This window comes from Crinia signifera, chromosome 12 (genome assembly GCF_055691185.1).
Source record: "Crinia signifera chromosome 12, ASM5569118v1, whole genome shotgun sequence".
NCBI classification, from domain to species: Eukaryota; Metazoa; Chordata; class Amphibia; order Anura; family Myobatrachidae; genus Crinia; species Crinia signifera.
Window position 1 is genome coordinate 8,860,630 of NC_139228.1, and position 26,302 is coordinate 8,886,931.

At 48.1% G+C, this 26,302-nt stretch overlaps 1 protein-coding gene and 1 long non-coding RNA gene across 2 annotated transcripts in view; one reads left to right on the top strand and one right to left on the bottom strand.

The window, feature by feature from the left end:
• Positions 1-14,228: 14,228 nt before the first annotated feature.
• LOC146050463 (uncharacterized) overlaps positions 14,229-26,302 on the bottom strand; it is a 59,190-nt gene continuing 47,116 nt past the window's right edge. The window contains exon 3 of the long non-coding RNA XR_014466316.1: positions 14,229-14,397. This is a non-coding gene — a long non-coding RNA (uncharacterized LOC146050463). The remainder of the gene's footprint in view (positions 14,398-26,302) is intronic.
• The window catches only part of CASQ1 (calsequestrin 1), a 49,608-nt gene continuing 40,354 nt past the window's right edge, over positions 17,049-26,302 (top strand). The window contains exon 1 of the mRNA XM_083167483.1: positions 17,049-17,291. Within this exon, the coding sequence (XP_083023609.1) occupies positions 17,049-17,291 (243 nt within the window). The remainder of the gene's footprint in view (positions 17,292-26,302) is intronic.

Sequence of the window (26,302 nt, forward strand, 5' to 3'; positions counted from 1 at the left end):
TTGTATTACCAACATGCAACATGTGTCCTTGAAGGCAGCAACAGATCACTGGAGATTGCCGCATAATTAAACACAGGCACTGCTTCCAGCTCTTAATCCGGCCTTAGATCCAATTCGCACCGTGCAAAAATGCAATTTATGTATCAATTTCCAGACATATTCTCTGCTGATCCCCACGTACCCCAATAGTCTGTGTGGGACGGACGGTACTTATATGTGTAAGAAAAGCTGTGGGCGTTCCGGGACAGTGGCTGGAAATACGCACACAAATGTGACGTTGAGTGGGCGTGTTTTGGGAGTGTCAGGGGTGTGTCACTGCAAGCGAAGCGTTTCCAAGCGGATAGGAGGCCATAACCACCTCCCAGGGTCGCCCCATATCTGTTCCATGCCCCCTGATCGCAGCAGCTCCTTAGTGCGTAGGTGCTGTGTGACAGAAGACCTTTGTAGAAACTTTTGCACATGCGCATTTGCACAATTGCATGAACATCGGCATTGTGTGCGAATTTGCAAAATCAGACCCCAGGTCTGGTACATGGCATTAGAGCAAGACCTACAGGCGAACCCATTAATCTGTACGTCGGATCTTCAGATGAGGTGGATGGACACAAAGCTTATGTCACCTAGATGATAAATTGTACATGTATGCAATTCTGGTATGTGCTAAGGTCACGGACTATGTTTATTTACAGTCCAAGTACCAAACCTCTGAGCTAAAGTCATCTCCGATTACACCCTACTCAAGTCGATGAATCTTAAACGGCAACTTTACACGAAAAAATGGGGGTACCGTATTAAAGGCACTCTCCTGGGTGCTACAACTTACTGGAATAGCTACTGATGTTTAACTTGGGATTTCTGCCTAAAATTGCTGGTTGAAAACGTATAGATGTTGCTGTCACTGTATATGACAGGTGGTGTGTGAGCAAGACATTCCTAAGAAGTACACTGCATTCTGCACTGGCTGTTTCCATGGTTGCAGAGAATGACACAGCAAGAGTTCCTGTGGCCTTCCTAGCCTATCTGCAAGTTGACAGGAAGAGTGTTTTTCCTGGTTTCCAGCAGACAATTTCAGGCAGGTGTCCAATTTTAAGTATAGGTTGAGTATCCCTTATCCAAAATGCTCGGGACCAGAAAAATTTTGGATAACGGATTGTTCTGTATTTCAGAATATTTTTATATTTCAATGATGTAAATTGAGGAATCTTGCATTTATGTTGTACGAACACATCAAACACATGAAATGCACACAAATATATTTCATTTGTGCATGAAAAAAGGTTTCAGAACATGAAACAAAGTTTGTGTCCTTGCACATATTTAGTGGCAGTTACATATCATGTCCTCAGTAGTGCCAGTTACATATCATGTCTTCAGTAGTGCCAGTTACATATCATGTCCCCAGTAGTGCCAGCTACAGATCATGTCCCCAGTAGTGCCAGCTACATATCATGTCCTCAGTAGTGCCAGTTACATATCATGTCCACAGTAGTGCCAGTTACATATCATGTCCCCAGTAGTACCAGTTACATATCATGTCCCCAGTAGTGCCAGTTACATATCATGTCTTCAGTAGTGCCAGTTACATATCATGTCCCCAGTAGTGCCAGCTACAGATCATGTCCCCAGTAGTGCCAGTTACATATCATGTCCTCAGTAGTGCCAGTTACATATCATGTCCACAGTAATGCCAGTTACATATCATGTCCCCAGTAGTGCTAGTTACATATCATGTCCTCAGTACTGCTCACAGATGTCGCCAGTTACATATCATGTCCCCAGTAGTGTCAGTTACATATGTCCCCAGTAGTGCCAGTTACATATCATGTCCCCAGTAGTGCCAGTTACATATCATGTCTCAGTAGTGCCAGTTACATACCATGTCCTCAGTAGTGCCAGTTACATATAATTTCCCCGGTAGTACTAGTTACATATCATGTTCCAGCAGTGCCAGTTACATATCATGTCCCCAGTAGTGCCAGTTACATATCATGTCCCGAATAGTGCCAGTTACATATCATGTCCCAGCAGTGCCAGTTACATATCATGTCCCCAGTAGTGCCAGTTACATATCATGTCCTCAGTAGTGCCAGTTACATATCATGTTCCCAGTAGTGCCAGTTACATATCATGTCCTCAGTAGTGCCAGTTACATATCATGTCCTCAATACTGCTCACAGATGTCCCCAGTAGTGCCAGTTACATATCATGTCCCCAGTAGTGCCAGTTACATATCATGTCCCCAGTAGTGCCATTTACATATCATGTCCCCAGTAGTGCCAGTTACATATCATGTCCTCAGTAGTGCCAGTTACATATCATGTCCTCAGTAGTGCCAGTTACATATCATGTCCTCAGTAGTGCCAGTTACATATCATGTCCCCAGTAGTGCCAGTTACATATCATGTCCCCAGTAGTGCCAGTTACATATCATGTCCCGAATAGTGCCAGTTACATATCATGTCCCAGCAGTGCCAGTTACATATCATGTCCCCAGTAGTGCCAGTTACATATCATGTCCTCAGTAGTGCCAGTTACATATCATGTTCCCAGTAGTGCCAGTTACATATCATGTCCCCAGTAGTGCCAGCTACAGATCATGTCCCCAGTAGTGCCAGTTACATATCATGTCCTCAGTAGTGCCAGTTACATATCATGTCCACAGTAGTGCCAGTTACATATCATGTCCCCAGTAGTGCTAGTTACATATCATGTCCTCAGTACTGCTCACAGATGTCGCCAGTAGTGCCAGTTACATATCATGTCCCCAGTAGTGTCAGTTACATATGTCCCCAGTAGTGCCAGTTACATATCATGTCCCCAGTAGTGCCAGTTACATATCATGTCCCAGTAGTGCCAGTTACATACCATGTCCTCAGTAGTGCCAGTTACATATAATTTCCCCGGTAGTACTAGTTACATATCATGTTCCAGCAGTGCCAGTTACATATCATGTCCCCAGTAGTGCCAGTTACATATCATGTCCCGAATAGTGCCAGTTACATATCATGTCCCAGCAGTGCCAGTTACATATCATGTCCCCAGTAGTGCCAGTTACATATCATGTCCTCAGTAGTGCCAGTTACATATCATGTTCCCAGTAGTGCCAGTTACATATCATGTCCTCAGTAGTGCCAGTTACATATCATGTCCCCAGTAGTACTAGTTACATATCATGTCCCCAGTAGTGCCAGTTACATATCATGTCCCCAGTAGTGCCAGTTACATATCATGTCCTCAGTAGTGCCAGTTACATATCATGTTCCCAGTAGTGCCAGTTACATATTATGTCCTCAATACTGCTCACAGATGTCCCCAGTAGTGCCAGTTACATATCATGTCCCCAGTAGTGCCAGTTACATATCATGTCCCCAGTAGTGCCATTTACATATCATGTCCTCAGTAGTGCCAGTTACATATCATGTCCTCAGTAGTGCCAGTTACATATCATGTCCCCAGTAGTGCCTGTTACATATCATGTCCTCAGTGGTGCCATTTACATATCATGTCCCCAGTAGTGCCAGTTACATATCATGTCCCCAGTAGTGCCAGTTACATATCATGTCCCCAGTAGTGACATTTACATATCATGTCCCCACTAGTGCCAGTTACATATCATGTCCCCAGTAGTGACATTTACATATCATGTCCCCAGTAGTGCCAGTTACATATCATGTCCCCAGTAGTGCCAGTTACATATCATGTCCCCAGTAGTGCCAGTTACATATCATGTCCCCAGTAGTGCCAGTTACATATCATGTCCCCAGTAGTGCCATTTACATATCATGTCCCCAGTAGTGCCAGTTACATATCATGTCCCCAGTAGTACCAGTTACATATCATGTCCCCAGTAGTGACATTTACATATCATGTCCCCAGTAGTGCCAGTTACATATAATGTCCTCAGTAGTGACATTTACATATCATGTCCCCAGTAGTGCCAGTTACATATTAGAGGCGTTGGGTTTTTGGTTCCTGCGCACTGTTCCCAGTTGTCGGGGTTAGCTGCTTCACTTGTTGGATGACTAATCCAACCAGGGGTATGCGATTTAAGGTAGTGTAGCGCTCAGCCCCTTGGTGTTAGGTGCGGTGATACAATTAGTAGGCAGGTTTGGGTGCTTGAAATAAACTTTACTGATAATAATGCAAAAACATACAGGGGATTAAATCTACAGACAATTTGGTGCAGTTAAACGTACAGACAAAAATATGGGGGGGGGGGGGGGTGACAAATAACAATGGTACAGTGGGATAAAGAGGAATGTTCCAGTTCCAGTTCCCGGAATCCCAACAAGTTGGTCTGGATGTGGGGTCAGGGGCAGAACAGTGGGGGGGTGGGGGTAGGGTAACGGTGGGCACAGGTGCGGTGTCCCGCTTGCCTGTGTATTGATCTTAGAGTTGCCCTGCGATGGTACTTAGAGTCCCGATTGGTCCTGCTGGGTGGCGTGCAGTGGGTGGCGAGTGCTTGCCGGTAGTCAGGTGTTGCACAGAGGTCAGTGGTGGGTGCAGAGTGCTTGGAGGTAGCTTGGGTAGGGATATGTGGTTGCCTGGGTCTGGGCGCTCCATGTGCCCCCTTTTTCCAGGCCGGCTCGACTAGGTCCGCTATTTGGCTATGCGCCGTCTGCCTTGTTAGTCAACTGCCGCAGTCGGGGGCGTGGAGTGTCTGGCAGATGTCGCGAGCGGGAGTTTGGCTGGTGTGCGTCTCCCCCGTCGCGAGTCCTTGCCGACGGACCCTGGTTACTCACCTCTTCCCATTCCCGACGTTTTCCTCCCTCTGCTTCACAGGTGTCTTTCTCTTCTGTTGTGGCTGCCGGGGGGGGGGGTGTCTTTCTCGCACTTCACTCCTGGTCCTGCACGTTGATGCTGCTTCTCGGGATGCTCTGACTCACCGATGTTCTTACTGGGCTGTTATGGGTGTTCTTGCTGCTTTGGCTCCACCAACGCATTTCGGCCTGGTGTCGGCCTTCTTCCAGGCAACCACGTACCCCTACCCAAGCTACCTCCAAGCACTCTGCACCCACCACCGACCTCTGTGCAACACCTGACTACCGGCAAGCACTCGCCACCCACTGCACGCCACCCAGCAGGACCAATCGGGACCCTAAGTACCATCGCAGGGCAGCTCTAAGATCAATACACAGGCAAGCGGAACGCCGCACCTGAGCCCACCGTTACCCTACCCCCACACCCCCACTGTTCCGCCCCGGAGCCCACATCCAGACCAACTTGTTGGGATTCCCGGAACTGGAACATTCCTCTTTATCCCACTGTACCATTGTTATTTGTCCCCCCCCCCCCCATATGTTTGTCTGTACGTGTAATTGCACCAAATTGTCTGTAGATTTAAACCCCTGTATGTTTTTGCATTATTATCAGTAAAGTTTATTTCAAGCACCAAAACCTGCCTACTAATTGTATCACCGCACCTAACACCAAGGGGCTGAGCGCTACACTCAATCTACCTTAAATAGTTACATATCATGTCCCAGCAGTGCCAGTTACATATCATGTACCCAGTAGTGCCAGTTACATATCATGTCCCCAGTAGTGCCAGTTACATATCATTTCCCCAGTAGTGCCAGTTACATATCATGTCCTCAGCAGTGCCAGTTACATATCATGTCCTCAGTAGTGCCATTTACATATCATGTCCCCAGTAGTGCCAGTTACATATCATGTCCTCAGTAGTGCCAGTTACATATCATGTCCTCAGTAGTGCCAGTTACATATCATGTCCCCAGTAGTGCCAGTTACATATCATGTCCCCAGTAGTGCCAGTTACATATCATGTCCCCAGTAGTGCCAGTTACATATCATGTCCCCAGTAGTGCCAGTTACATATCATGTCCCCAGTAGTGCCAGTTACATATCATGTCCTCAGTAGTGCCAGTTACATATCATGTCCTCAGTAGTGCCAGTTACATATCATGTCCTCAGCAGTGCCAGTTACATATCATGTCCTCAGCAGTGCCAGTTACATATCATGTCCTCAGTAGTGCCAGTTACATATCATGTCCTCAGTAGTGCCAGTTACATATCATGTCCTCAGTAGTGCCAGTTACATATCATGTCCTCAGTAGTGCCAGTTACATATCATGTCCTCAGTAGTGCCAGTTACATATCATGTCCTCAGTAGTGCCAGTTACATATCATGTCCTCAGTAGTGCCAGTTACATATCATGTCCTCAGTAGTGCCAGTTACATATCATGTCCTCAGTAGTGCCAGTTACATATCATGTCCTCAGTAGTGCCAGTTACATACCATGTCCTCAGTAGTGCCAGTCACATATCATGTCCTCACTTTCTGGAATGTATGGTTTTCGGAATAATTTGGATAACAGATATTTGGATAAGGGATACTTAACCTGTATCACGTACTCAAGATGCATATTTTTTTAAATGTTTTGCAGGACAGTCGCCTTATGCCTCATTAATCTGCGGAATTATGCATCAAGTATTTCACACCCATTCTGGTTCACCACAGACCGCACCTTTATCTTACCACAAACACACCACAGAGCGGAATGAATGAACCCAGTTATTTTCACTGCTGTGGATTTACAGACCGGTTCTGATTCAGAGTTGCCTATGAGTTCACTCTTGAGTGCCTTTAATATAAACGCATGCAAGGTTGTAGGCCTCTCACACGCATCCCAATATGTAGCTGAATGGGGATAACTGAGCGGCTATTGGACATTTGAGCTTAGCATAACTGCGATAGAAACAGGCTGATCGGGGTGGAGCTGACATCACATGACTTCCTGTCACACACCTGGCCACGCCTGCGTATTCCCTGACACTCCCAGATAACAGCCGCTCACCATGTAATGACTCCCCAGTGTGTGCAGTGTGTGTGTAGCCCAGGACTTACTCAGCGGCTGTGATAGAATCAGGCTGATCGGGGGCGGAGCTGACATCACATGACTTCCCCTCATACACCTGGCCACACCTGCGTATTCCCTGACACTTCCAGATAACAGCCGCTCACCATGTAATGATTCCCCAGTGTGTGCAGTCTGTGCGTGGCCAGGACTTACTCAGCGGCTGTGATAGAATCAGGCTGATCGGGGGCGGAGCTGACATCACATGACTTCCCCTCACACACCTGGCCACGCCTGCGTATTACCTGACACTCCCAGATAACAGCCGCTCACCATGTAATGATTCCCCAGTGTGTGCAGTCTGTGCGTAGCCCAGGACTTACTCAGCGGCTGCGATAGAATCAGGCTGATTGGGGGCGGAGCTGATGTCACACATCCTCCCTCCAAACACCCGGGCACGCCTGCATTGTCCCGGTTACCACCCCCAAACGCTGGCTTCCTGTCAGTCACCTTGTGAACAGCCAGCGATGAGAAACGTAGCAGGATTTTAGCACAGGATGGCCCTGCGCATATGTAGTATGGGCCGTATGCATGCGCACTCTATGGCTAATGGCCCGGCCTGTGAATTCAGGCCTATATCCTGGGGTGTCATTCCGGGCATTAGCAAGGTAAGACTCAACCCAAACACTATATCACACGTCTGCGCACCGCCGCAAAACTTCACTTGCATTAAAGGGATGATTCAGACCTGTCACGCCAAATTCCCCCCCCCCCCCCCCCCTCCATAGCATCCGCTTGCATGTGCCTGAAAGGGAGAGAAATCATTGGATTTCGCCTGGACTGACTTTTCCAGCGTACGCTTCCCGAAGAATTTGGGGCAGGTGCTGAGGTCATAAAATGCTGGGCGTTCTACTGCTCCCGCCCCATACCGCCTCCTGCCCGCCCATCCTAGAGTGAGCGCCTCTAGCGAGTGTGAATGTCACCGAAGGCGGTCACTACGGTGGTTTGTACATGCGCATATTCGCAAACCCCCACCAACGCCACGGGGGACCGAATTCGGCTTGTTACTAGCACACCTGAATCACCCCTCAATCTCCCTGCGACCCTAGCCCACCCGGAATACTTACATTCGGGATGCGGTATTGCGGTGTCGGTGTCACGATGCCGACATGGGAGTACTGACTGCCGGGATGCTGACTACATCCCATGCAGCATGGTTTTGCCCAGTTTTGTGCTTTTTTTGCTTTGCTGACAAACCTGAATGAGGCCCATTGTACATTCTGTAAGCCAGCATCATTATTTAAGTGCTGCAATCCCTTAATGAAATGTCATGTTGGTGGAGACATGATACCAGAGTCTGAATTGGATTTACAAGTGTCCCGGAGTGACAGCCATCAGAATCAGCTCTTCATCCCAGTCTAACCCACCCATCGGCATATTCCAGGAAGGGGTAGGGAGCAGGACCATGTTTTCTGACCGTTCCCGCCGGTTACCAGGATCTTGGGTCCTGCTCAGAACAATGTTTCTGGTTCCTGTAGTTCAGCAGGTGCATACAGATGTACGTCCCCTGGATCCACAGCAGCCCAGCAGCACAGTTACTGTCCCGAGTCATAGAAGTCAGCGGGATCTAATGATAAAAGCTGGTTGGATACCTCACACCCTAATATGCTGATGCACCAGCCCACCGTGTTGGGTTACTGGGACGGTGATTAATTCGGCATCTCTTACGTGCGTCTATGATTTACGAGGGGACACTGCTGGTTGCTCCACGCAGGCAAAATAATCCCATTAAATAAAGGGATGAGAAAACCAGATATAGTGATACGGTATTTCATGGCTGGAACACTATTAGAGACGGCAATTAAACAGGCGCCGTCATTAATGGCAGACTTGGGAGAGGGGGGGGGGATGTTTGAAAGAAACTTTGGGGGGGGGGCAAAAAAATGTTTTTAGAAAAGTTTTGCAATGTTTACTATAACTGCAACAATTTAGACGTGACATGTATGGGTACATAGAGAGCCCCTGTGTGTTAGGCAATCCCGAGCTCTGGTAGAACTACAAGTCCCAGCAACAACCCATTACTGTCACAAGACATGGGGCCACTTCGTCAGGACTGACGGGGGGCTGTGTGCTCTCAGCTGGCAGGGTAATTAAAGAGGAATTGTGGGGGGCTTCAGAGAGTCACCCACGCAGCTCTAGCTCCTGTGTCTGTCGTTGTCCCCAATCTCTCCCCTACTCCTCTCCATCAATCTCTAATTACCCAGCATCCGCACAAGCCCGTCTTATCTTACTCCAGGCTCATCTCAACTTATATTTAGATCATCCGCTCTGTCTCCCTCCTTAATATGGTGATTGTAAAAAAAATATATATATCCGTATTTCAGCAGCTTGCAGGGGGGACTGCTTAGGGTCACCGAATTAATATATGAGGGCTGTAAAAACATGCTGTGTAATAATCAACATGATACAGGAGGAATTCATGTGCGCACATCGGAATTCTGCAATCTATATGCGCCCCAGACGGGTCCAGCAACTCAGATCCACCAGCTTAGCTAAAGGTCACAATAGTATATATATATATTATACTCTGTATATATATATAAATAAATATATATATATTATATACACACATATATATATATACACACACACACACACAAAGAAATTTAGCAGAAGTCAGTGTTACACATAAGGCCTGATTTTGGTCCGTATGCTCCTCCAGGCGTTTGCACTGGGGAGCGATGTTTTGCTAATTCGCATGCGCATTTCTGTACATGTGAATATACTGGGTGCACGGGGCACGGTAGTTCGCTGTCCCGTTTGTACCCACCAGTGCGGGCGGTGGGGGGGTGGCTAAGGGACGCGCCCATAAAAACGCTGGGCATTCCTATGGAAATTAGGCAGTGACGCGGCTGCCGGGGCCGGGGGTTAGCTGCCCGCCCTCTTTCTGTACAGGGAACACACAGGGTAGTATTCAATGCGGCCGGCGAGGTGGTTAAACAGCGAGGATTGCAGAAAACCAGAGATCCTCGCTGTTTAACCCCCTCACTAGCCGCTCGCCCTATTCAACGTTCTGGGAGAATCTTCGCCGTCACAGGACGGCGAGGATTATCCCAAACAGCGAGACCCGTGGCTAATGCAGCCACATACGCCAATTCCCCCTCGCTCAAAAAACGGAGCGAGGGGGAATTGGCGTATATGGGGGGAGGGGAGGGCGTTGAATACTGACAGGGTGAGTGGTGACAGCGAGCAGGAAGCCCACAGCATTGAATACACCCCACAGAGCTAAGACACCAGAGAGCTTCTTAGTTTTGCATGTACGTTCCAAATTATTCGATAGTCGGCGACCATGGAATGATTTAGCCCCGGCACCCAAGGCTGCGGATGGATGTTTATACTAAACATCCATTTGCAGCCGTGCGGGGAACTCGGCGAGCGAGGGGGTGGTGCGGGCAGCTGTGGGAGTGGCGTTTAATCCACACGCAATGCTGCGTAATTTGCAGCGTTGTGTGTGGACCAGAATAAGGTCCATAATGGGCCTGACACGGGGATGTGCACAGAGATTGTGGGTATGTAATAAGGCGCCCGACAGCGGCTAGTCCCAGCAGTTGGCACGAAGATGCAGCATCGGCGAGAGATCAGACGATTATCGAGGTTCCGAGTAGCGTTAGGGGCACGCAGCATGGTCGCTGGGAGTGAGATGGAGGAGCCTTTGCAGTTGTTACACAGGTTCACAGTCGCGGCATCAAATAAGCCCCCAGAAATGGTTGCTGCACGGAGGCGTTTATGCTGCCACTCAGGGCAGCCATCAGAATGTGTGGGGCCCGGGACCTCACATACAGTATATAGGTGGCGCGTTCCAGACCTGCAGTAACAATGCACAGAGGGACGGTGCACAGGGGAGGCCTCCCACCGCATCAGTGTGCTGCTGTTGTGCAGCCTGGGGCAGCTGTACAGGTCTAGGTGGTAGAGCCAGGTCCCACTCTCTGTCTGGACCTGTGACTGCAGTCCCTGAATGATGGCAAAGGCTCAGGCATATGTAAGTTTGCCTCAGAGCAACCTTACAGAGGCGTGTCTGCCCGCCTGTCCGTCATGCCTCATTAGCATGAGAACACCCAGCGTTCTCATGGGAACGCCCACAAAACACTGGGCGTTTTCATACGGTGATGGGGCAGCCCGCCACCCCACGGCCCTCGCCACCCCCTGCCAGCAAGGTTGCTTGCGTGCACCAATCGCATGCACATGCGTAGAAATGCGTATGCACAATAAAGAAAAGGAGCGCCACTTGCGAACGACCTGAATAAGGCCCTACACCCAGCACTTTTCCAAGACACCTCTGATACCGTCTCAATAACAATGTTACACAGAGTGTCACACATGCGTCGCGGTAGTTGTTAGGGATTTGCATGTATTAGCAGAAAATCAATGATCTCTATGAACATCGGCTTTGGGCTTTGTATCAGGATCATTTAGTAATTTTTATGTATAAAAAATGATGGGGTACAGTATGTACCCCATAATAGGGACATGATAGAGACTGTCACGTACATCAAGGGTTTTTACCAAGGTCCAGGAGGGAGACTTTCTGCACAGGAAGAAGGACACACAGGGGGGTATTTAATAAGCTCTGATAACCAGTACGAGCCATCAAGGAAACCAAAATCCTGAGAGCAGCCCTGGTTTTGAGTTAAGAGTAAAACAGGCAAGCGCCGGTGGCAGGTCAGTGGCGGACAGGTACCAGTGGAGAAGGGGGTGGTCAGTGGTGGGTGGGCAGGCACCGGCAGGCTGTCAGTGCCAGAGTAGTGGCAGCGGTAGGCTCCTGCAAAATGGCAGCCTTCCCAGCCGGGGTTGAAACACCTGGGTAAGAGATGTTTCCACGGCTCGTTACCCAGGTTTAACCCGCTAAAAACCCTGTTTGGATCCCCATTTTCACTGACAAATATCCCGGGTTGGTTTGCTTTCACCTGCAAAACCCCGGGATTTTTAATAGGGTGGAAAAGGGGTATAAGCATAAGTAACTTTATACTATGGAGTTACATGGAAAATGGGCCATGAGGGGTGTGAGATGCGGGGATGAGAAAGCCAGTGATAGAATACAGAGAAAAAACATGACCAAACTCAGCTGATATGTTACATGCTACAGATATGCAGTCTGTCAGAAAGGAAGGGATATACCTACATCATAGTATTGTACGGAAGGAGCGCAATCCTTCCCGGGGCCATGCAATGGGAAACTCTCTGCAATGGGGGTATATAGGTTGGAGATATCCGGTGTGTGGCTGTGATGGGGAGAGACCAGGTGAGGGCAGATCCAAATAGCGGATGTAAGGAACATCCTCACAATGCAAACACAGAATTTCCCTCAATGAGTGGCTCATATTAACATTAATAATATTAGCTGTGACTCCATCTTACCCTCCAGGATTTGTTATTGTAGATGAGGCAAAGGGCAATAATGAAAAAGACTAAAGGCCCCCATACACTGGCCCGATTTAGGCTGATTCCGACGAATCGGGCTGTCAAATTGTCCCAGATCGTGTCAGTTTGAGGTCCTTTAGACTTACACAAGTGGAGGATATATTGGGGAATGGGGGGGAGGGGGTGTTAATTTCCACTTTATGGAGCTGTACAATGTCTCTTACCCCATCGTTGGTAAATGAGTTGATTTTAGAGTCTGGATCATATGCTAATCACTACACATTTCACAGGCAAAGGGTTCCACTGAAGGGGATGTTAGCCAGAACACGGTCAATGGGAATATGGGGTTCTATGCCATGTGTCCTCTTCCTTCCATCAGTGTTCCCCGAGAGCCTGGGGAGCTCTGTAGGGCCCAAGCTTTTAATACAATGGGAGGGAAGACACCTCTGATTGGTGCAGTTGTGAATAGGAATGGGGGAATGCCATGTGTTCTAACTGTAGCTGATGGTCCTAGATCAAGACAAAGACCCAGGATGACAGACTGATGCCCACCCGAGTCAAAGACCCTGAAAGCAATATTCAGAGGTGTCCCAGCGGTTCCCCAGTAACCAGCAGCCAGACTCTTATCTGCCAAGCTATGGATACTGATTGTGACGGAAAAATCGACACATGAGTTTTTCCACATTTTTTTGTGTGTCATTGTCGACACCTGAGCACATGGAACCCCGATTAGCGCAGCGCTCCCCCTTGCGTGAGTTGGTTTACAAACTTGCCTACTTTTGAAAACTAGTTCCAGGGAGATTATAGTTGGTAATAGAATTTGGAAGGCACCTCATTGAGGGGGCGTGTCATGCTCCACTCAAAAGGCGTGTCTAGTTCCATATATGGAGAGATTGTGAAAAGAAATAGTGAACGTGGCACCTAGAAGCGTGGGTGTGCACTGCTACATCTGAGAGGAGTGTTGTAAAATGACTTATATCCAAATGTAGATGAGCCCCACAGCAGTTAGTAAGAGATACTATATTTGGTAAAGTGCTGGGAAATGGTGCTGATGATTCAATGTACATGTATCTGTTTCTCATTCATTCTGTTTTCCCCAAAAATGTAACAGTGTAATGTGGGCTAGGTGACATGAGGGAGATTGCTAGACTAATGAGGGAGAGAGGGAGATTGCTGCCATGTCAGGGAGTCTCCTGCAGAATGCAGGAGGGGAGGTAACTATGATGTAACAGTGTAATGTGGGCTAGGTGACATGAGGGAGATTGCTAGACTAATGAGGGAGAGAGGGAGATTGCTGCTATGTCAGGGAGTCTCCTGCAGAATGCAGGAGGGGAGGTAACTATGATGTAACAGTGTAATGTGGGCTAGGTGACATGAGGGAGATTGCTAGACTAATGAGGGAGAGAGGGAGATTGCTGCTATCTCAGGGAGTCTCCTGCAGAATGCAGGAGGGTAGGTAACTATGATGTAACAGTGTAATGTGGGCTAGGTGACATGAGGGAGATTGCTAGACTAATGAGGGAGAGAGGAAGATTGCTGCTATCTCAGGGAGTCTCCTGCAGAATGCAGGAGGGTAGGAAACTATGCTTGCCACCCTTTAGGCTGGGCACACCTTACCATTCCCAATCAGAGCCCATGTGAACGGTAAACTATGAAAACATTTTAAAACATATAAAAAAAAAAATCGATAAAAACCTATGTCAACCTTTTCACATGTCGACCAGAGCTGTGTACACTTTGACCATGTTAACCATATGCCTAGGAAACCACAAGTGACTTGTATACAGCTACAATGTGAAACCTGGGAATCACTTACCGTGGCAGGGCATCAGTGCCCCCACGCATATCGCACCATGCCCTGCATACACACGTGGCACAGGATTCAGAAACACTAAGGGGACATTTATGTTGTGACCGGATAACTAGAATTCCTTATCAATGCTACAGTATGTGTGACAGTAAGAAACCAGCTAGTCCCCTGTAGATACATATGGGGGATACTTACAGCAAATAATGACTGGCATGCCCCTTAGGGAGCGTATTACAAGAAATGGGCAATGCTTACCTCCCTGTAAGTCCTCTTCGGATCTCCCTAGGAGCAGAAGGTGTAGGTATCTCCGACACACGGGATTCAGGAACAGCCACCACCAACGGAACCGACCTAGAAAACACCACACACAAGTCATTGAACTTCATCTCTCTCCAAACTTTAATAAATGTAGCTACACACTGAGTTCTATCCAGGCAGTTATATGATCTGGCATTTATATGTGATGTGCAGTATGGCACTAGATTGTAAGCTCCTCCGAGCAGGGCCCTCTTCCCTCCTGTTGTCCAAGCCCTCTTCTCTTCACCTTTCATTCACAGCTCTCCCATACAACACTCAGCGACCTACAGATGGGGCCGGGCTCATCTTTGCAGGGGATGGCGATGGCGACGCCATTCGCCATTCCCTGCTCCCGCGCCATCTGTGTGTCGGAAGGGGACGCGCGCGCACGAGGTGCGCGCGCGTCCCCTTCCGACGGTGCTGCCGTCCCCTTCCGACGGTCGCCCGGTGCCCACACCGGGCGCCCGCACCCCCCCACAGCCTCCTCGGGTCCCCCCAGCCCCCCTCGAGCGGGAGGCGGACAGTATTGCGTCCGCCTCGCCCGCCGGCCGCCCGGATACTGAGACGCACGTGCGTGGGGGACGCACGCGCGTCTCAGTCAGATGGCGCGCCGTGTTGCTGGCGGATCGCCAGCAGCATGCTGCTGGCGATTCGCCAGCAAGCATAAGGCCTGCCCTATCTGTACCTCGTCCACATACTCATCTCCATCTTTGGCCACCAGCCTCTAGTAGCACATTGATCAGTCCGCACTACTCACATTTAAGCTGTAATGTGTATGGAACTGTGGCGCTCTTTACCTGGATTTTGTTACTCAGTTACTGTAATGTCTCCCTGTACTGTTCCTTTGTCCGGCGCTGCGAAACACTTGTGGCGCCTTATAAATAAAATGATAATAATATGACTATGCTACTAATGGGGCTTTATCACAGCTTTGGTCCAGCCATAGCCCGACGTCCAGGGGCAAAGCTACAGGGATACGGTTGGTAGAGGAAACAGGGTTTAGAGAGTCTAAGCAGTGGGTGTCCATCGTGACCACTATGGAACGCAGGTTGAGCAGGGTGTAGTGAATCGCTTTGTATGGGTTACCTGAATTTTTGCAGATAATGACATGCTTTCACCATCAGGATGACATTTTTGGGGGTTGAAACCTTTTAACAACAGACTTGTCTGATTATATGCTCGTCCATATATTGCAGGATCCATTAAGTAGGGCCCTAATTATGTAATCACGTGTCCGTTCTTGTACATAGTGGTTCTCTGTCTTGTAACACTGTAGCAGAATTTTATTGGAGCAGCAGAATAATCAGTTGCCATTGGCTGCCTCCCTTTACGGTAATGCCAGCAGCCAAACACTGCGTGGAATGCAATATTGGTTGCTGGAGAGCATTACACAGCAGTGGCGTAAGTTCCTTCCAGGTGCCCGGAGGCAAGATATTTATTGGTGCCCCCCCCACACACACACAACCCTATATAACCTTATAAAAAATATATATTTCTGTTCTGAAATATATATATATATATTTCAGAACTCAGCCACAGAAGCAATATCTTTGGCTTTTAAATAACTGATTTAAACTTCAAGGGGGAGAAGAAATGCCCCCTTGGGAGCAAGTGCCCGGCGGCAGATGACTCCATTGCCTCCCAGAGTTCTGCCCGTTACACAGGACACATAGAAATGGCACAATGGACCTTATTCATGTTGGCTTGGGGGGGGGGGAGCTGGCACCATGGGTGCTCAGGGCCACTGCAGATTCCATGTGGTCCGGCCATCCGGACCACAGAGAGTGATAGCTTTGGGTGTGTCCAAACTGAATCTAAATTGTAGTGCAACAATAAAGCTGTCCGGAATCTGTGGACTACTGCACATGCAAAAGCAGCCAGTATTTACACTGCACAGAAAACATTGAAATGCCTTTGCAGTTTGGGCATGCTGCCGATATAAATGTGGGCACTAATAGTCACAGTGTGCACTGGTGCGAGGAGCGCGTCACCCAGAGCCGTAATTGTTATGTCACCCTCAGCCACATAACTGATATGGGCACACAGCCGGTATTTATACATCAGTATAATCATTAGCCTGTTCTGCATTGTACAGCACCGAGTATAATGCAGTGATGTCCTGCTAGGCGACACCATTCCAAAGGGTCTCAGATTGCACCTTACGAAGCCCATTTTTTCGGCAGTTTCTGGGTATGCACTGTATGGCTGAGCTGTCTGTCCACCCGCATCTGTGCCCAGCTCCTGCCAACACTCATAGTATATTAGTAGAACGACCTCATGTAGACATATATAGACAGGGGAACAGGAGGAGGGGGGGGGGGGGGGTGGAGGGCAAGTGACGAATGCCTAGACTGCCAAACCTGTCAGGATAGGATGTCACTCCCAACTTCTTGACCTCCTCCTATCCAGCCCCCTTATCCTCTTTTATGGGCCTGGGTGTCGGATTTTGCCTTTGCTTTTCAGTCTGTGCACATTGGGAAGGTGTCCACCACTCTTCCCCAGACTCTCGCCTCCATCTCCACCAGCTCAGGGAGCTGTCCCCAGTCCCCCCAGTAAGAGAGGACCTGCTGCACCAAGGAACTACCTGTCCTCCCAACACTATTCCTCTACCTGCAGGGGCGGAGAAGGGGTTCCTCCCACCGACCCCCCTTGACTTTATATTGGGACCGGAATTTGCAACCTGTTGACTTGGACCGCGCGAGAGGATGAAGGGGCCGTGGCTGGTACTGGCAGCTCTGTGCCTCGTCCTGGGTAATCTGGGTGCCCGGGCAGACGATGGGCTCGATTTCCCAGAGTACGACGGAGAGGACAGGGTCATCCACATCAGCCTGAAGAACTACAAGGCCGCCCTGAAGAAGTACGAAGTTCTGGCCTTGCTGTACCACGAACCCATAGAGGATGACAAGGCTTCACAAAGACAGTTTGAGATGGAGGAGCTTATTTTGGAGGTACAAAGAGGCACGAGGCATTTCATGTATATATAATACAACTTCGCTGTAGATATGGCTCGATGAGTCGGTGCATGGAAACTTATGACATCTTTTAGTGGACCGGCATGTAACTCTCAGGGGGAGATTTATCAAAGCATGGAAAGCAATTTAAAAAATGCCAATCAGATCCCAACTGTCATTTTCAAACATGGTCTGTAACATGACAGTTAGGGGCAGATTGGCTGGTTCTCTCTCTCCAAGCCGTGATAAATCTCCCCCTCAGTTTGCCCGTCTTGGACCACTAGAAGGCATCACTACTAACTAGTACGGATCACTTGGACACCTTCAGTCAATGTAGTGATCTGTACCCTCCGCCATGTTTTACCTCCCCGGCTTCAGTCTGTGCTCGTCAGCTGTATATATCAATGGCGTTACATAAAATAGTGTCTCTTTCTGTAGTTTCTCTGCTTTTGCTTGCTCTCCGCACTGCGTACTATTGTCCCCTGGGGAATGAACAAATCTGACTCCACCTGCTAATATACAGACCGCACTGAAAAGCACAGAAGTCATCCAGTAAGGTGACTGCTGCTAGCGTCTTGTGGCAACACGACTGGTACAAGTAATATCAGACGGGAGGGAATAATCAGTGTACATCTGTTTGGTGACAGTGCAAACAGCCCATGTAATCAGTGTAGCTCAGATTACATACAGACATTATGTAAGGGCTGTAATGCAAGCAGAACGCAGTGGCTTTAATAAGTCAGTGCTAGTTATGTCCTGTCTGTCCTCTATATTCTAGTCCAGGGGTTCTCAAACTCGGTCCCTATGACCCCACACAGTTCGCAGTTTCCAGGTCACCCGGCAGCTGCACAGGTGCACTCGTTACTGACTGACAGATTTGAAAAGAGCCACAGGTGAAGCTAGTTACTTCACTTGTGATTCTGTGAGGTGACCTGCAAAACATGCCCTGTGTGGGGTCCTGGGGACCGAGTTTGAGAACCTGTGTTTTAGTCTGTAAGACCTGTGACATCATTCAGTGCTACAATGACAGTATTTCATTTACAGAATTCCAAGTTGCAACTTTTTTTTTTTGCATAATACAAATATTACAAAGTAGAACTGATACCGCCCAATGCGTGATTAGCTCTCATTGATCTGGGACAGATTGGACAAAGCAAACAAACATCTCATTGGCTGCTATGGGTAACTGATCAATTGCAGCCTTCTAGTATCTATAACAAGTACCTGATACATGGACAAGAGCCCAAGAGAACACTGTATACCCATATTCCCAAAATGTTATTGAATCACAGAAACATTTGCATTGACTACTATAAATATTATACTCAGGGCTATTTTTCAGCAGGCTCCAGCAGGAACTGTGGCACTTATTCTAGTTCACTCTTTCTGACAAAATATTTCTTAGTTGGACAAAACCATGTGCACTGCAGGTGAGGCAGGTGTTACTTGTGCAGAGATAATTAGATGTGGGTGGGGTTTTACACCTGCCTCACCTGCAGTGCACATGGTTTTGTCCAACTAAGAAATATTTTGTCAGAAAGAGTGAACAAGAATAAGGGCCTCAGTTCCTGCTGGAGCCTGCTGAAAAATAGCCCTGATTATACTTAATCTCCCCTATTTACTATTGTGGAAAGTAATGTGATGTCGCACAATGTGCAGGGACTGGAAGAAAGATTTATTGCATCCAAGATTTTCCACCAATCACAGCCCTCAACTCTGTATAGTGGTATAGCCGATTGGCTAGCATTATGGCAGGTGGGCGGGCAAAGTGCATCATCAAGCCCCACCCACCTCAGTGAGCACTGATTGGGCAGAAGCGTGGTGATGCAAATAGCGGGATCATGTACCTGCCCCAGCCAACAGATTGGGATAACACCCAGCCATTGTCTCCATACCTCCTTGCATGTCTGCCAATGTGTACTCAACAGTAAACCATAGAGATTAGTGATGGCTGACTGATCTGCCCAATAGAGTACAGCAGGGAGTACCACCCTTACTCACCACACTATCATTACTGATACTGAGGTGGGAGCTATGCACACACACAGTAATGCAGATGGGCCGATTCGGATGATCAGCAATTTATCAGTGGCATAACTAGATACATGTGGGCCCCATAGCAAAAGTTTGAAAGGGCCCCTATTTCTCACCTAATGCTGAAAAATATATACAGCACATGTAACTTTGACAGGCAAAGTGGGCCCCTCTCAGCTCTGGGCCCCATAGCAGCTGCACCCCCTGAACCAATGGTAGTTACGCCCTTGTATCAGGGGCCGACGAGACTAGGGTGATTAATCCGGGACACATATTAATTACACAGGTTCTGTGGCTGGCTTTCACCTGGTTTTAAACTGCCACACCTCAAGACTCCATTTCACCTGGTTGTAAACTGCCACAGAACCTGTGTAATTAATATGTGTCCCGGATTAAAGGGATGAGTTGGTCACCCTAGTTTTGCCAATTCTGTCCCAAAAATGTTTGGAATTGGCAAGTCGGAGATTTTTAACATGCTGATGGGTCTCATCTAGGGTTACCAACTCATCCCTTTAATCCGGGACTCATATTAATTACACAGGTTCTGTGGCAGTTTACAACCAGGTGAAATGGAGTCTTGAGGTGTGTCAGTTTAAAACCAGGTGAAAGCCAGCCACAGAACCTGTGTAATTAATATGTGTCCCGGATTAAAGAGATGAGTTGGTCACCCTAGGCAAAACGAGGATTTCCAACAATACTGGATTTTGTTGATGACCGGACCCAGACATCAGTATGCTCTGCAGCTGGAGAAAACTAAAAAATGGTGCAAGGACATTTATTATGTTTACATGCAGGGTAAATACTGGCTGATTTTGCATGAAGCCCACACATGCTGGGCAATTCTTACATTGCAATGTAGATCTAAGCTAGGACACACCTCAATCCACGTGTAACTCTTTCCGCACTGGTTACATCTGCAGAGCAGCTTGCTGTTGTGCACAGTTAATGGTTCTGAGTTAGGGCACTCCCACCCCACATATACTCTGCACCTGATACATCCACCCCTCCCTCTACATTGCAGCATGGTTCTGAGACACGCCCGCTCCCATTATCTCTCTGCACCTGCTACATCTGCCCCCTCTGCACAGTACAGCACAATGTTACCCAGGTGCACAGTTACTGGCCCTGAGCTAGGACATGCCCCTCCCACATGTAGCTCTTTCTACACCTGTTACATCTGCCCCTTGCAGTGCAGCACAATGGGGGTTATTCTGATTCACTCGGAAAGGCACAATCACTCTCTAATAGACAAAACCATGTGCACTGCAGGTGGGGCAGATGTAACAAGTGCAGAGAGAGTTAGATTTGGATGAGTTTTGTACTTCAAACTATTATCTATATTGCAGTGTAAAAATAAAGCAGCCAGTATTTACCCTGCACAGAAACAATAAAACACCCAAATGTAACTCTCTCTGCACATGTTACATCTGCCCCACCTGCAGTGCAGCATGGTGATTGTGCCTCTCCGAGTGAATCAGTATAACCCCCAATGTTACCCAGTTGCTCCGTTTCTGATTCTTTCTTGCTTTTCTCCCAACTTAGAATCTACCCCAATACGAGCATTTAAACAAACTTTTATTAAACTAATAAATGATTAATGTATTATACAGGTCAGGTGTGGGTCATTGGGTTGACCAACCAAAGGTCGACATGGCTTATGTCAACACCTGAAATAGGTCGACATGTCTAAGGTTAACACAAGCATTAGGTCGACAATGGCTAGGTCGACAGTCAAAAGGTCACGATTGTTTTTTTTAACTTGTTTTTTTTGGCCAGAATATCAACTTGGTCGACATAGACACCATGTCGGTGCAGCGATACGCTCGCCAGGCTTTGGAACACTACTCTATTGTCCCTCCACTCCCCAGTGGAAGGTAGGGCATGAAATGCCACCTGTCGGCATATGTCGGCTCAAAAAACAGTTAAAATAACCCATGTGGACCTTTTGACTGTCAACCTAGCCATTGTCTACCTTCCATCCATGTCGATCTTAGGCATGTCGAACTGTTTCAGGTGTCGACCAAAGCCATGTGAATTTACATTGGTCAACCCGATACATGCCAACCTTTACTTTGTCGACGGTATACCTACAGGTCTGTGCCCCCCCCCTCGGAAGTCGTGTCCTATCTATAATTGCCTGTACCGGAGTACTGGAACCCTAGGTCATAGACAACCAGCGCAGGTCACAGGTCAGCTGTAGATGTTCCTCACATTACATGAGCTGGTCGGAGGTGCTCCGTGGCAGTACAGTGGTATTTAAGGAATGGGCGACCAGGACAGCGCTGCTTTATTTTTACCAAGTGTTTGCATACAGTGCAACATGATGCTGTCTGAGATATAGATATATAGAGTTTCAAGGTGAAACATGTATGATATAACAATGTAGAAATAGCTGTATGATTGTAGGACACTTAGGGGTACGTTTACTTATCACCATCTTATGGGGGGTATTCAATGTCGCTATTTTGCAGACAAACTGTGTAATAGAATCCGTTTCCGCAGAGTAGATGACATTAGCATTCCGTTTATGCGTACTTTTTACCTTTTTCCCGTGGAAACGGATGCCAATTCCAAGATTTAGTGGCTGCTTCCAAGAATGCAGATTCGGCTTTTCAAAGAGCCGAGTCTGCAGCCGGAATACCGTCCGTTTCCCAGCCGGGACTGAACAGTGGAACCCCTTAGTTACGAAAATCGTTTGACTAATCCACGGACCCCACAGCACTGACGCCACAGCACTGACGCCACAGCACTGACCCCACAGCACTGACGCCACAGCACTGACGCCACAGCACTGACACCACAGCACTGACGCCACAGCACTGACGCCACAGCACTGACGCTCCTCGCACGATCCGGTCCCAGCCACCGGTCCCCTGCAGTATGCACAGAAACTTCATTCATACTGTTCCTCCATGGGCTGCCTTTGCCAATAGGACTGCCTTGAGTGACTGGCAGGTCGGACTACCAATAGGAAGTCACTGCCAGTCACATTGAAGCCAGAGCAGTCTCACAGACTGTATCTGGCTACACTTAGGCAGAGACAATGGCGGATTTTACCTCCAGCCCATAGGTAAAAACCGCCACTGGTGACCATAGTCAAATGAATCTGTGTGTTGTCCGCTGGGAACACGGATGCGACTTGCGCGCAGGCGCGGTGCCTGAGCTGCAGAATGACGCGGTGCAAATGCAACTCTAAATCCCCTCTTACCTCTGCACATGGGAACCAATCGGAAATCTACTTCTTGTTCATATAGCACCGTCTAGAAGATAATAGATGAAATCTGATTGGTTTCCCATAGCAACATCCCACCTACAATAGAACTCCCATCTTAGTAAATGTGAGGAGCGCGGAGTGATTGAGGAGTATGAGGGTAGAATTCCGCATAATGTCACACACAGATGTTTCTGATATGATGTTGTTTCCTCCGGGCAGCCTCTGTATTAGGTTATATCACACGTCCCCGATACCTTTATAAGGTATGCTGGTTGGAAATGGACATGGAGCCTTTGCTGACTCCGGTAAAATGTCTCTCTCTCTCTTTCCGTGCATGGAAGGCCAGCCAATCGGGGGGAGGCCTGTCCCCTCTGGCCAAGAAAGGGCTGGACGGTGGCAGATGGGCTGCAAGGGGAGATGTGTTGAGTTGAGCTGGCTGGCATACCGCACCCTCCACGCTCCTTGGGTTACAGGCTGAAGTGCACATTCAGGGGAAATGGCTCCAGCACGCCTGCCCCAGATGGTCTCCTCTCTGGAAAAAGGAGCCATAGGCTTAGAAGGAGTCCAAAGCCCTCCTAGCAATGAGCCCGCAGCGCCGTCCAAGGTGGTCAAAAATAGACTGTGTAAAGTGTGCTTGTAACCAGGATACATGTACGGATGTGGTGTATCAGTCCCCCGGCGCCTCCAATCACAGCCCCCCTGTGCCAGGGACTGAATACCGCTAGGGTGCTCTGCTTGTGCTCAGGGCAAGCTCAGCAGGCCAATTATCGCTCGTACAGGTTTTGAGGGACTACAAGTCCCAGCATGTCTGGACTGGACAGGGTGTACATGAATAAGTCACCGGTGACGTGTCTCGTTGGCTTTTGTTTAGATTCAGGGCAAATTATGGACACCCTCAGTCTGACATAGACATGCTGGGACTTGTAGTCCCACAGAAGTAGGAGAGGCACCTCTGACCTATGGGTCTCCAGCCTGTTGCTCACGAGCCCTAGCGGTGTAATTATCGGTACAACGCCAACAAACGATGATTGGACAAACGCTAAATATTGGTGGTTATTGGGAAAAAAGGGTTTTTTACTATTTTGCTTTTAATGACCAGTCCAAGCCTTGTACCGAAGGTTATTATATATATATATATATATCCCTGTCACAGAGCACAGAGACATGCAGGCTGTTCCTCAGAGGTCCATCCTGACATGCACGACACACTGGGTAATAGCACAGACATATATAGTGGCTATGGGCCTTATTCTAATTCACTCTTTCTGACAAATTCCTTCTTAAATGGACAAAACCATGTGCACTGCAGGTGGGGCAGATGTTACTTGTACAGAGAGAATTAGATTTGGGTGGGGTTTTACTTCAAAGTGAGATCTATATTGCAGTGTAAAAATAAAGCAGCCAGTATTTACCCTGCACAGAAACAAAATAACTCACCCAAATCTAATTCTCTCTGCACATGTTACATCTGCCCCCCCCTGCAGTGCACATGGTTTTGTCCATCTAAGAAGGATTTTGTGAGAAATAGTGAACTAGAATAAGGCCCTATGTACAGAGTGATAAGCTGCCTTTTCCCTAATTACTAACGTGTGACGGGACCTGCATCATACACACTCGCCAATGGATGCAGTGGGGTGACGGAGCCAGGGCAACAATCAGATTGCATTTTGGGAAGTGCGGTTTTTGGAAGGAATAAGGGGATTGAGGGGAATTTTTAGCCGCGATCCTTCTCAGAATGCGCTGCAGCTAACGAAAGAGCTAAAAATGGGAATAAATTGAATAGTATTGTAAGATACAGATGTTTAATTGAAAGAAAAGACTGCCTGTACTGTGCTGTGGGGTCAGACTTCAGTGTAATGGTTATAGACATGCATAGGCTTCTACCTACACCTCCCAGAGCCTGATTAGGACCCAGGGCATCCCCAGAATAGACAATGGTGTGCAGCACCAGCTGTACTCACTGTTATACACACTGGTAGATGGAGCTGAGCTTGAGTGGAGCGTCATACAGCTCCACAGCAGCTGAGTGTATGTAGTACCAGGCAGAGGTGCGAGATGTACTAAGCATGGAAAAGTGATCAAATGAAATGATAACCCTCATCCAATCAGCTCCTAACTGCCTACCTCCCAACTGTCCCGATGTTCGCAGGACAGTGCCTTGTTTTTGGAACTGTCCAACATCCCTGGGGGGTCTGGGGGGGGGGGGGGGGAGCAGTTGAGGTCCACTTGATGAATAGACAGGCGACAGGCGCAGTGTCTATTCAGAGAGACAGATGGGCTGGGGCGTGGCCAGCAGCTCACAGAGTACTGGCCATGCCCTGACAGTGTCAAAAGGGGTGTGGCATCACAGTAGTACCGCAATCATACGCCACACCCCTGGTCAGGAGGCCATACCCTAAAATTTACTTTGGCGCCCGCGCTTGTCCCGCCGGGGCACAGAGGGAAGTTGGGAGGTATGTAACTAAACATGAACACAGTATATGTGTATATAAACACAGTCTGTAGTATGTCAGTTAGGAGCTGATTGGCCGCTGCTGCGTCTGGGGGACTTGCAAAATTTGCGGTCTTGCGAGTCAACCAGAATAAGGTCCTTGGTACATCTGCTATAGTGTTCAGGGTTAGGTTGCGGGGAGGGAGAGTTTATGTGAATGCAGCGGAAAGGTAAGTACACTTACCAGACCCCTATTGGATTCCTTCTATGAAAATGCCGGAGTTAGTATTCTGACCACCAACATCCCAAACGCCGGGCATCTGTGTGTATCCCCCTTATACACCGCTATAGGACCACAGCAGCAGGTGTTGGGGTTTATGTCAGCAAATAAAACACCAAGAAAAATAAAATCCTTTGTGATATTGTTGTTCCATCTAAATGGCGCAGAATCCTGCGAGTGAGCGACATCTGTGCAGCCAACTGCTGTTTCCCTCAGTGATCGCACCCCCTTTATATTTTGGATTTCTTTTTCGTGTTTTTTTTGTCACATTTCTCGAGCAGCTGTTCTCCTCACTAACTGCAACACAACGCAATGCAACAGCGCTTTCTGGGGGCGGTGTTACGGGAGAGAGAGAGAGAGCGAGGTGTCGTATAAGACAGACTGGGTGCAGAGATCCAAATAGTAAAAAAAAATAAAAAAATCTATTTATTTGCATAAACAAGCGCGCATCCAGCGCATAATGAGGGGTTAATTGGCAGTAAAAAGGGATGAAGTTCTGCAGGAGAAAAAAAAATACAGAAATGAGTCATTTTATTCTGCAATTTCCAGGGATTCTGCGCCAAGACACTAATTACAGCTGCAGCCGCGACAGATACATCTTGAAAGGCGAAGTATAGGAACCTTGTTCTCGATAGATTCAGCAGGTGTACAAGTGGCGGTTCCGCTGCTGAAAACACCATCAGAACATTTATTAGAGAAACAAGGAGGTGATTCAGGCCTGTACGTGAGGTAGTGTATTCGGTCCGGGGACCGATGTTTCAGATCTGCGCATGCGTATCAGCATTTGGTGACTATCACAGTCGCAGGCAGGAGGCTGGTGCATGGGAACACCTATCGTTATCGGATAGAAGTCGGCAAATTGAGATTGTCCAACATGTTGGATTTACCGATTACCGACCAAGGAATCGGCAGATCGAGGACAGATAGATGTATGGGGCCCCTTAGGGTCTACAGTCACTGGCTGTCTAATGACACGGGACCGCTACAGAACTGTTGCAGAATGTCACCGCAAATTCAGGGTGTAAATCCGGATCGAATCACTGTGTTTC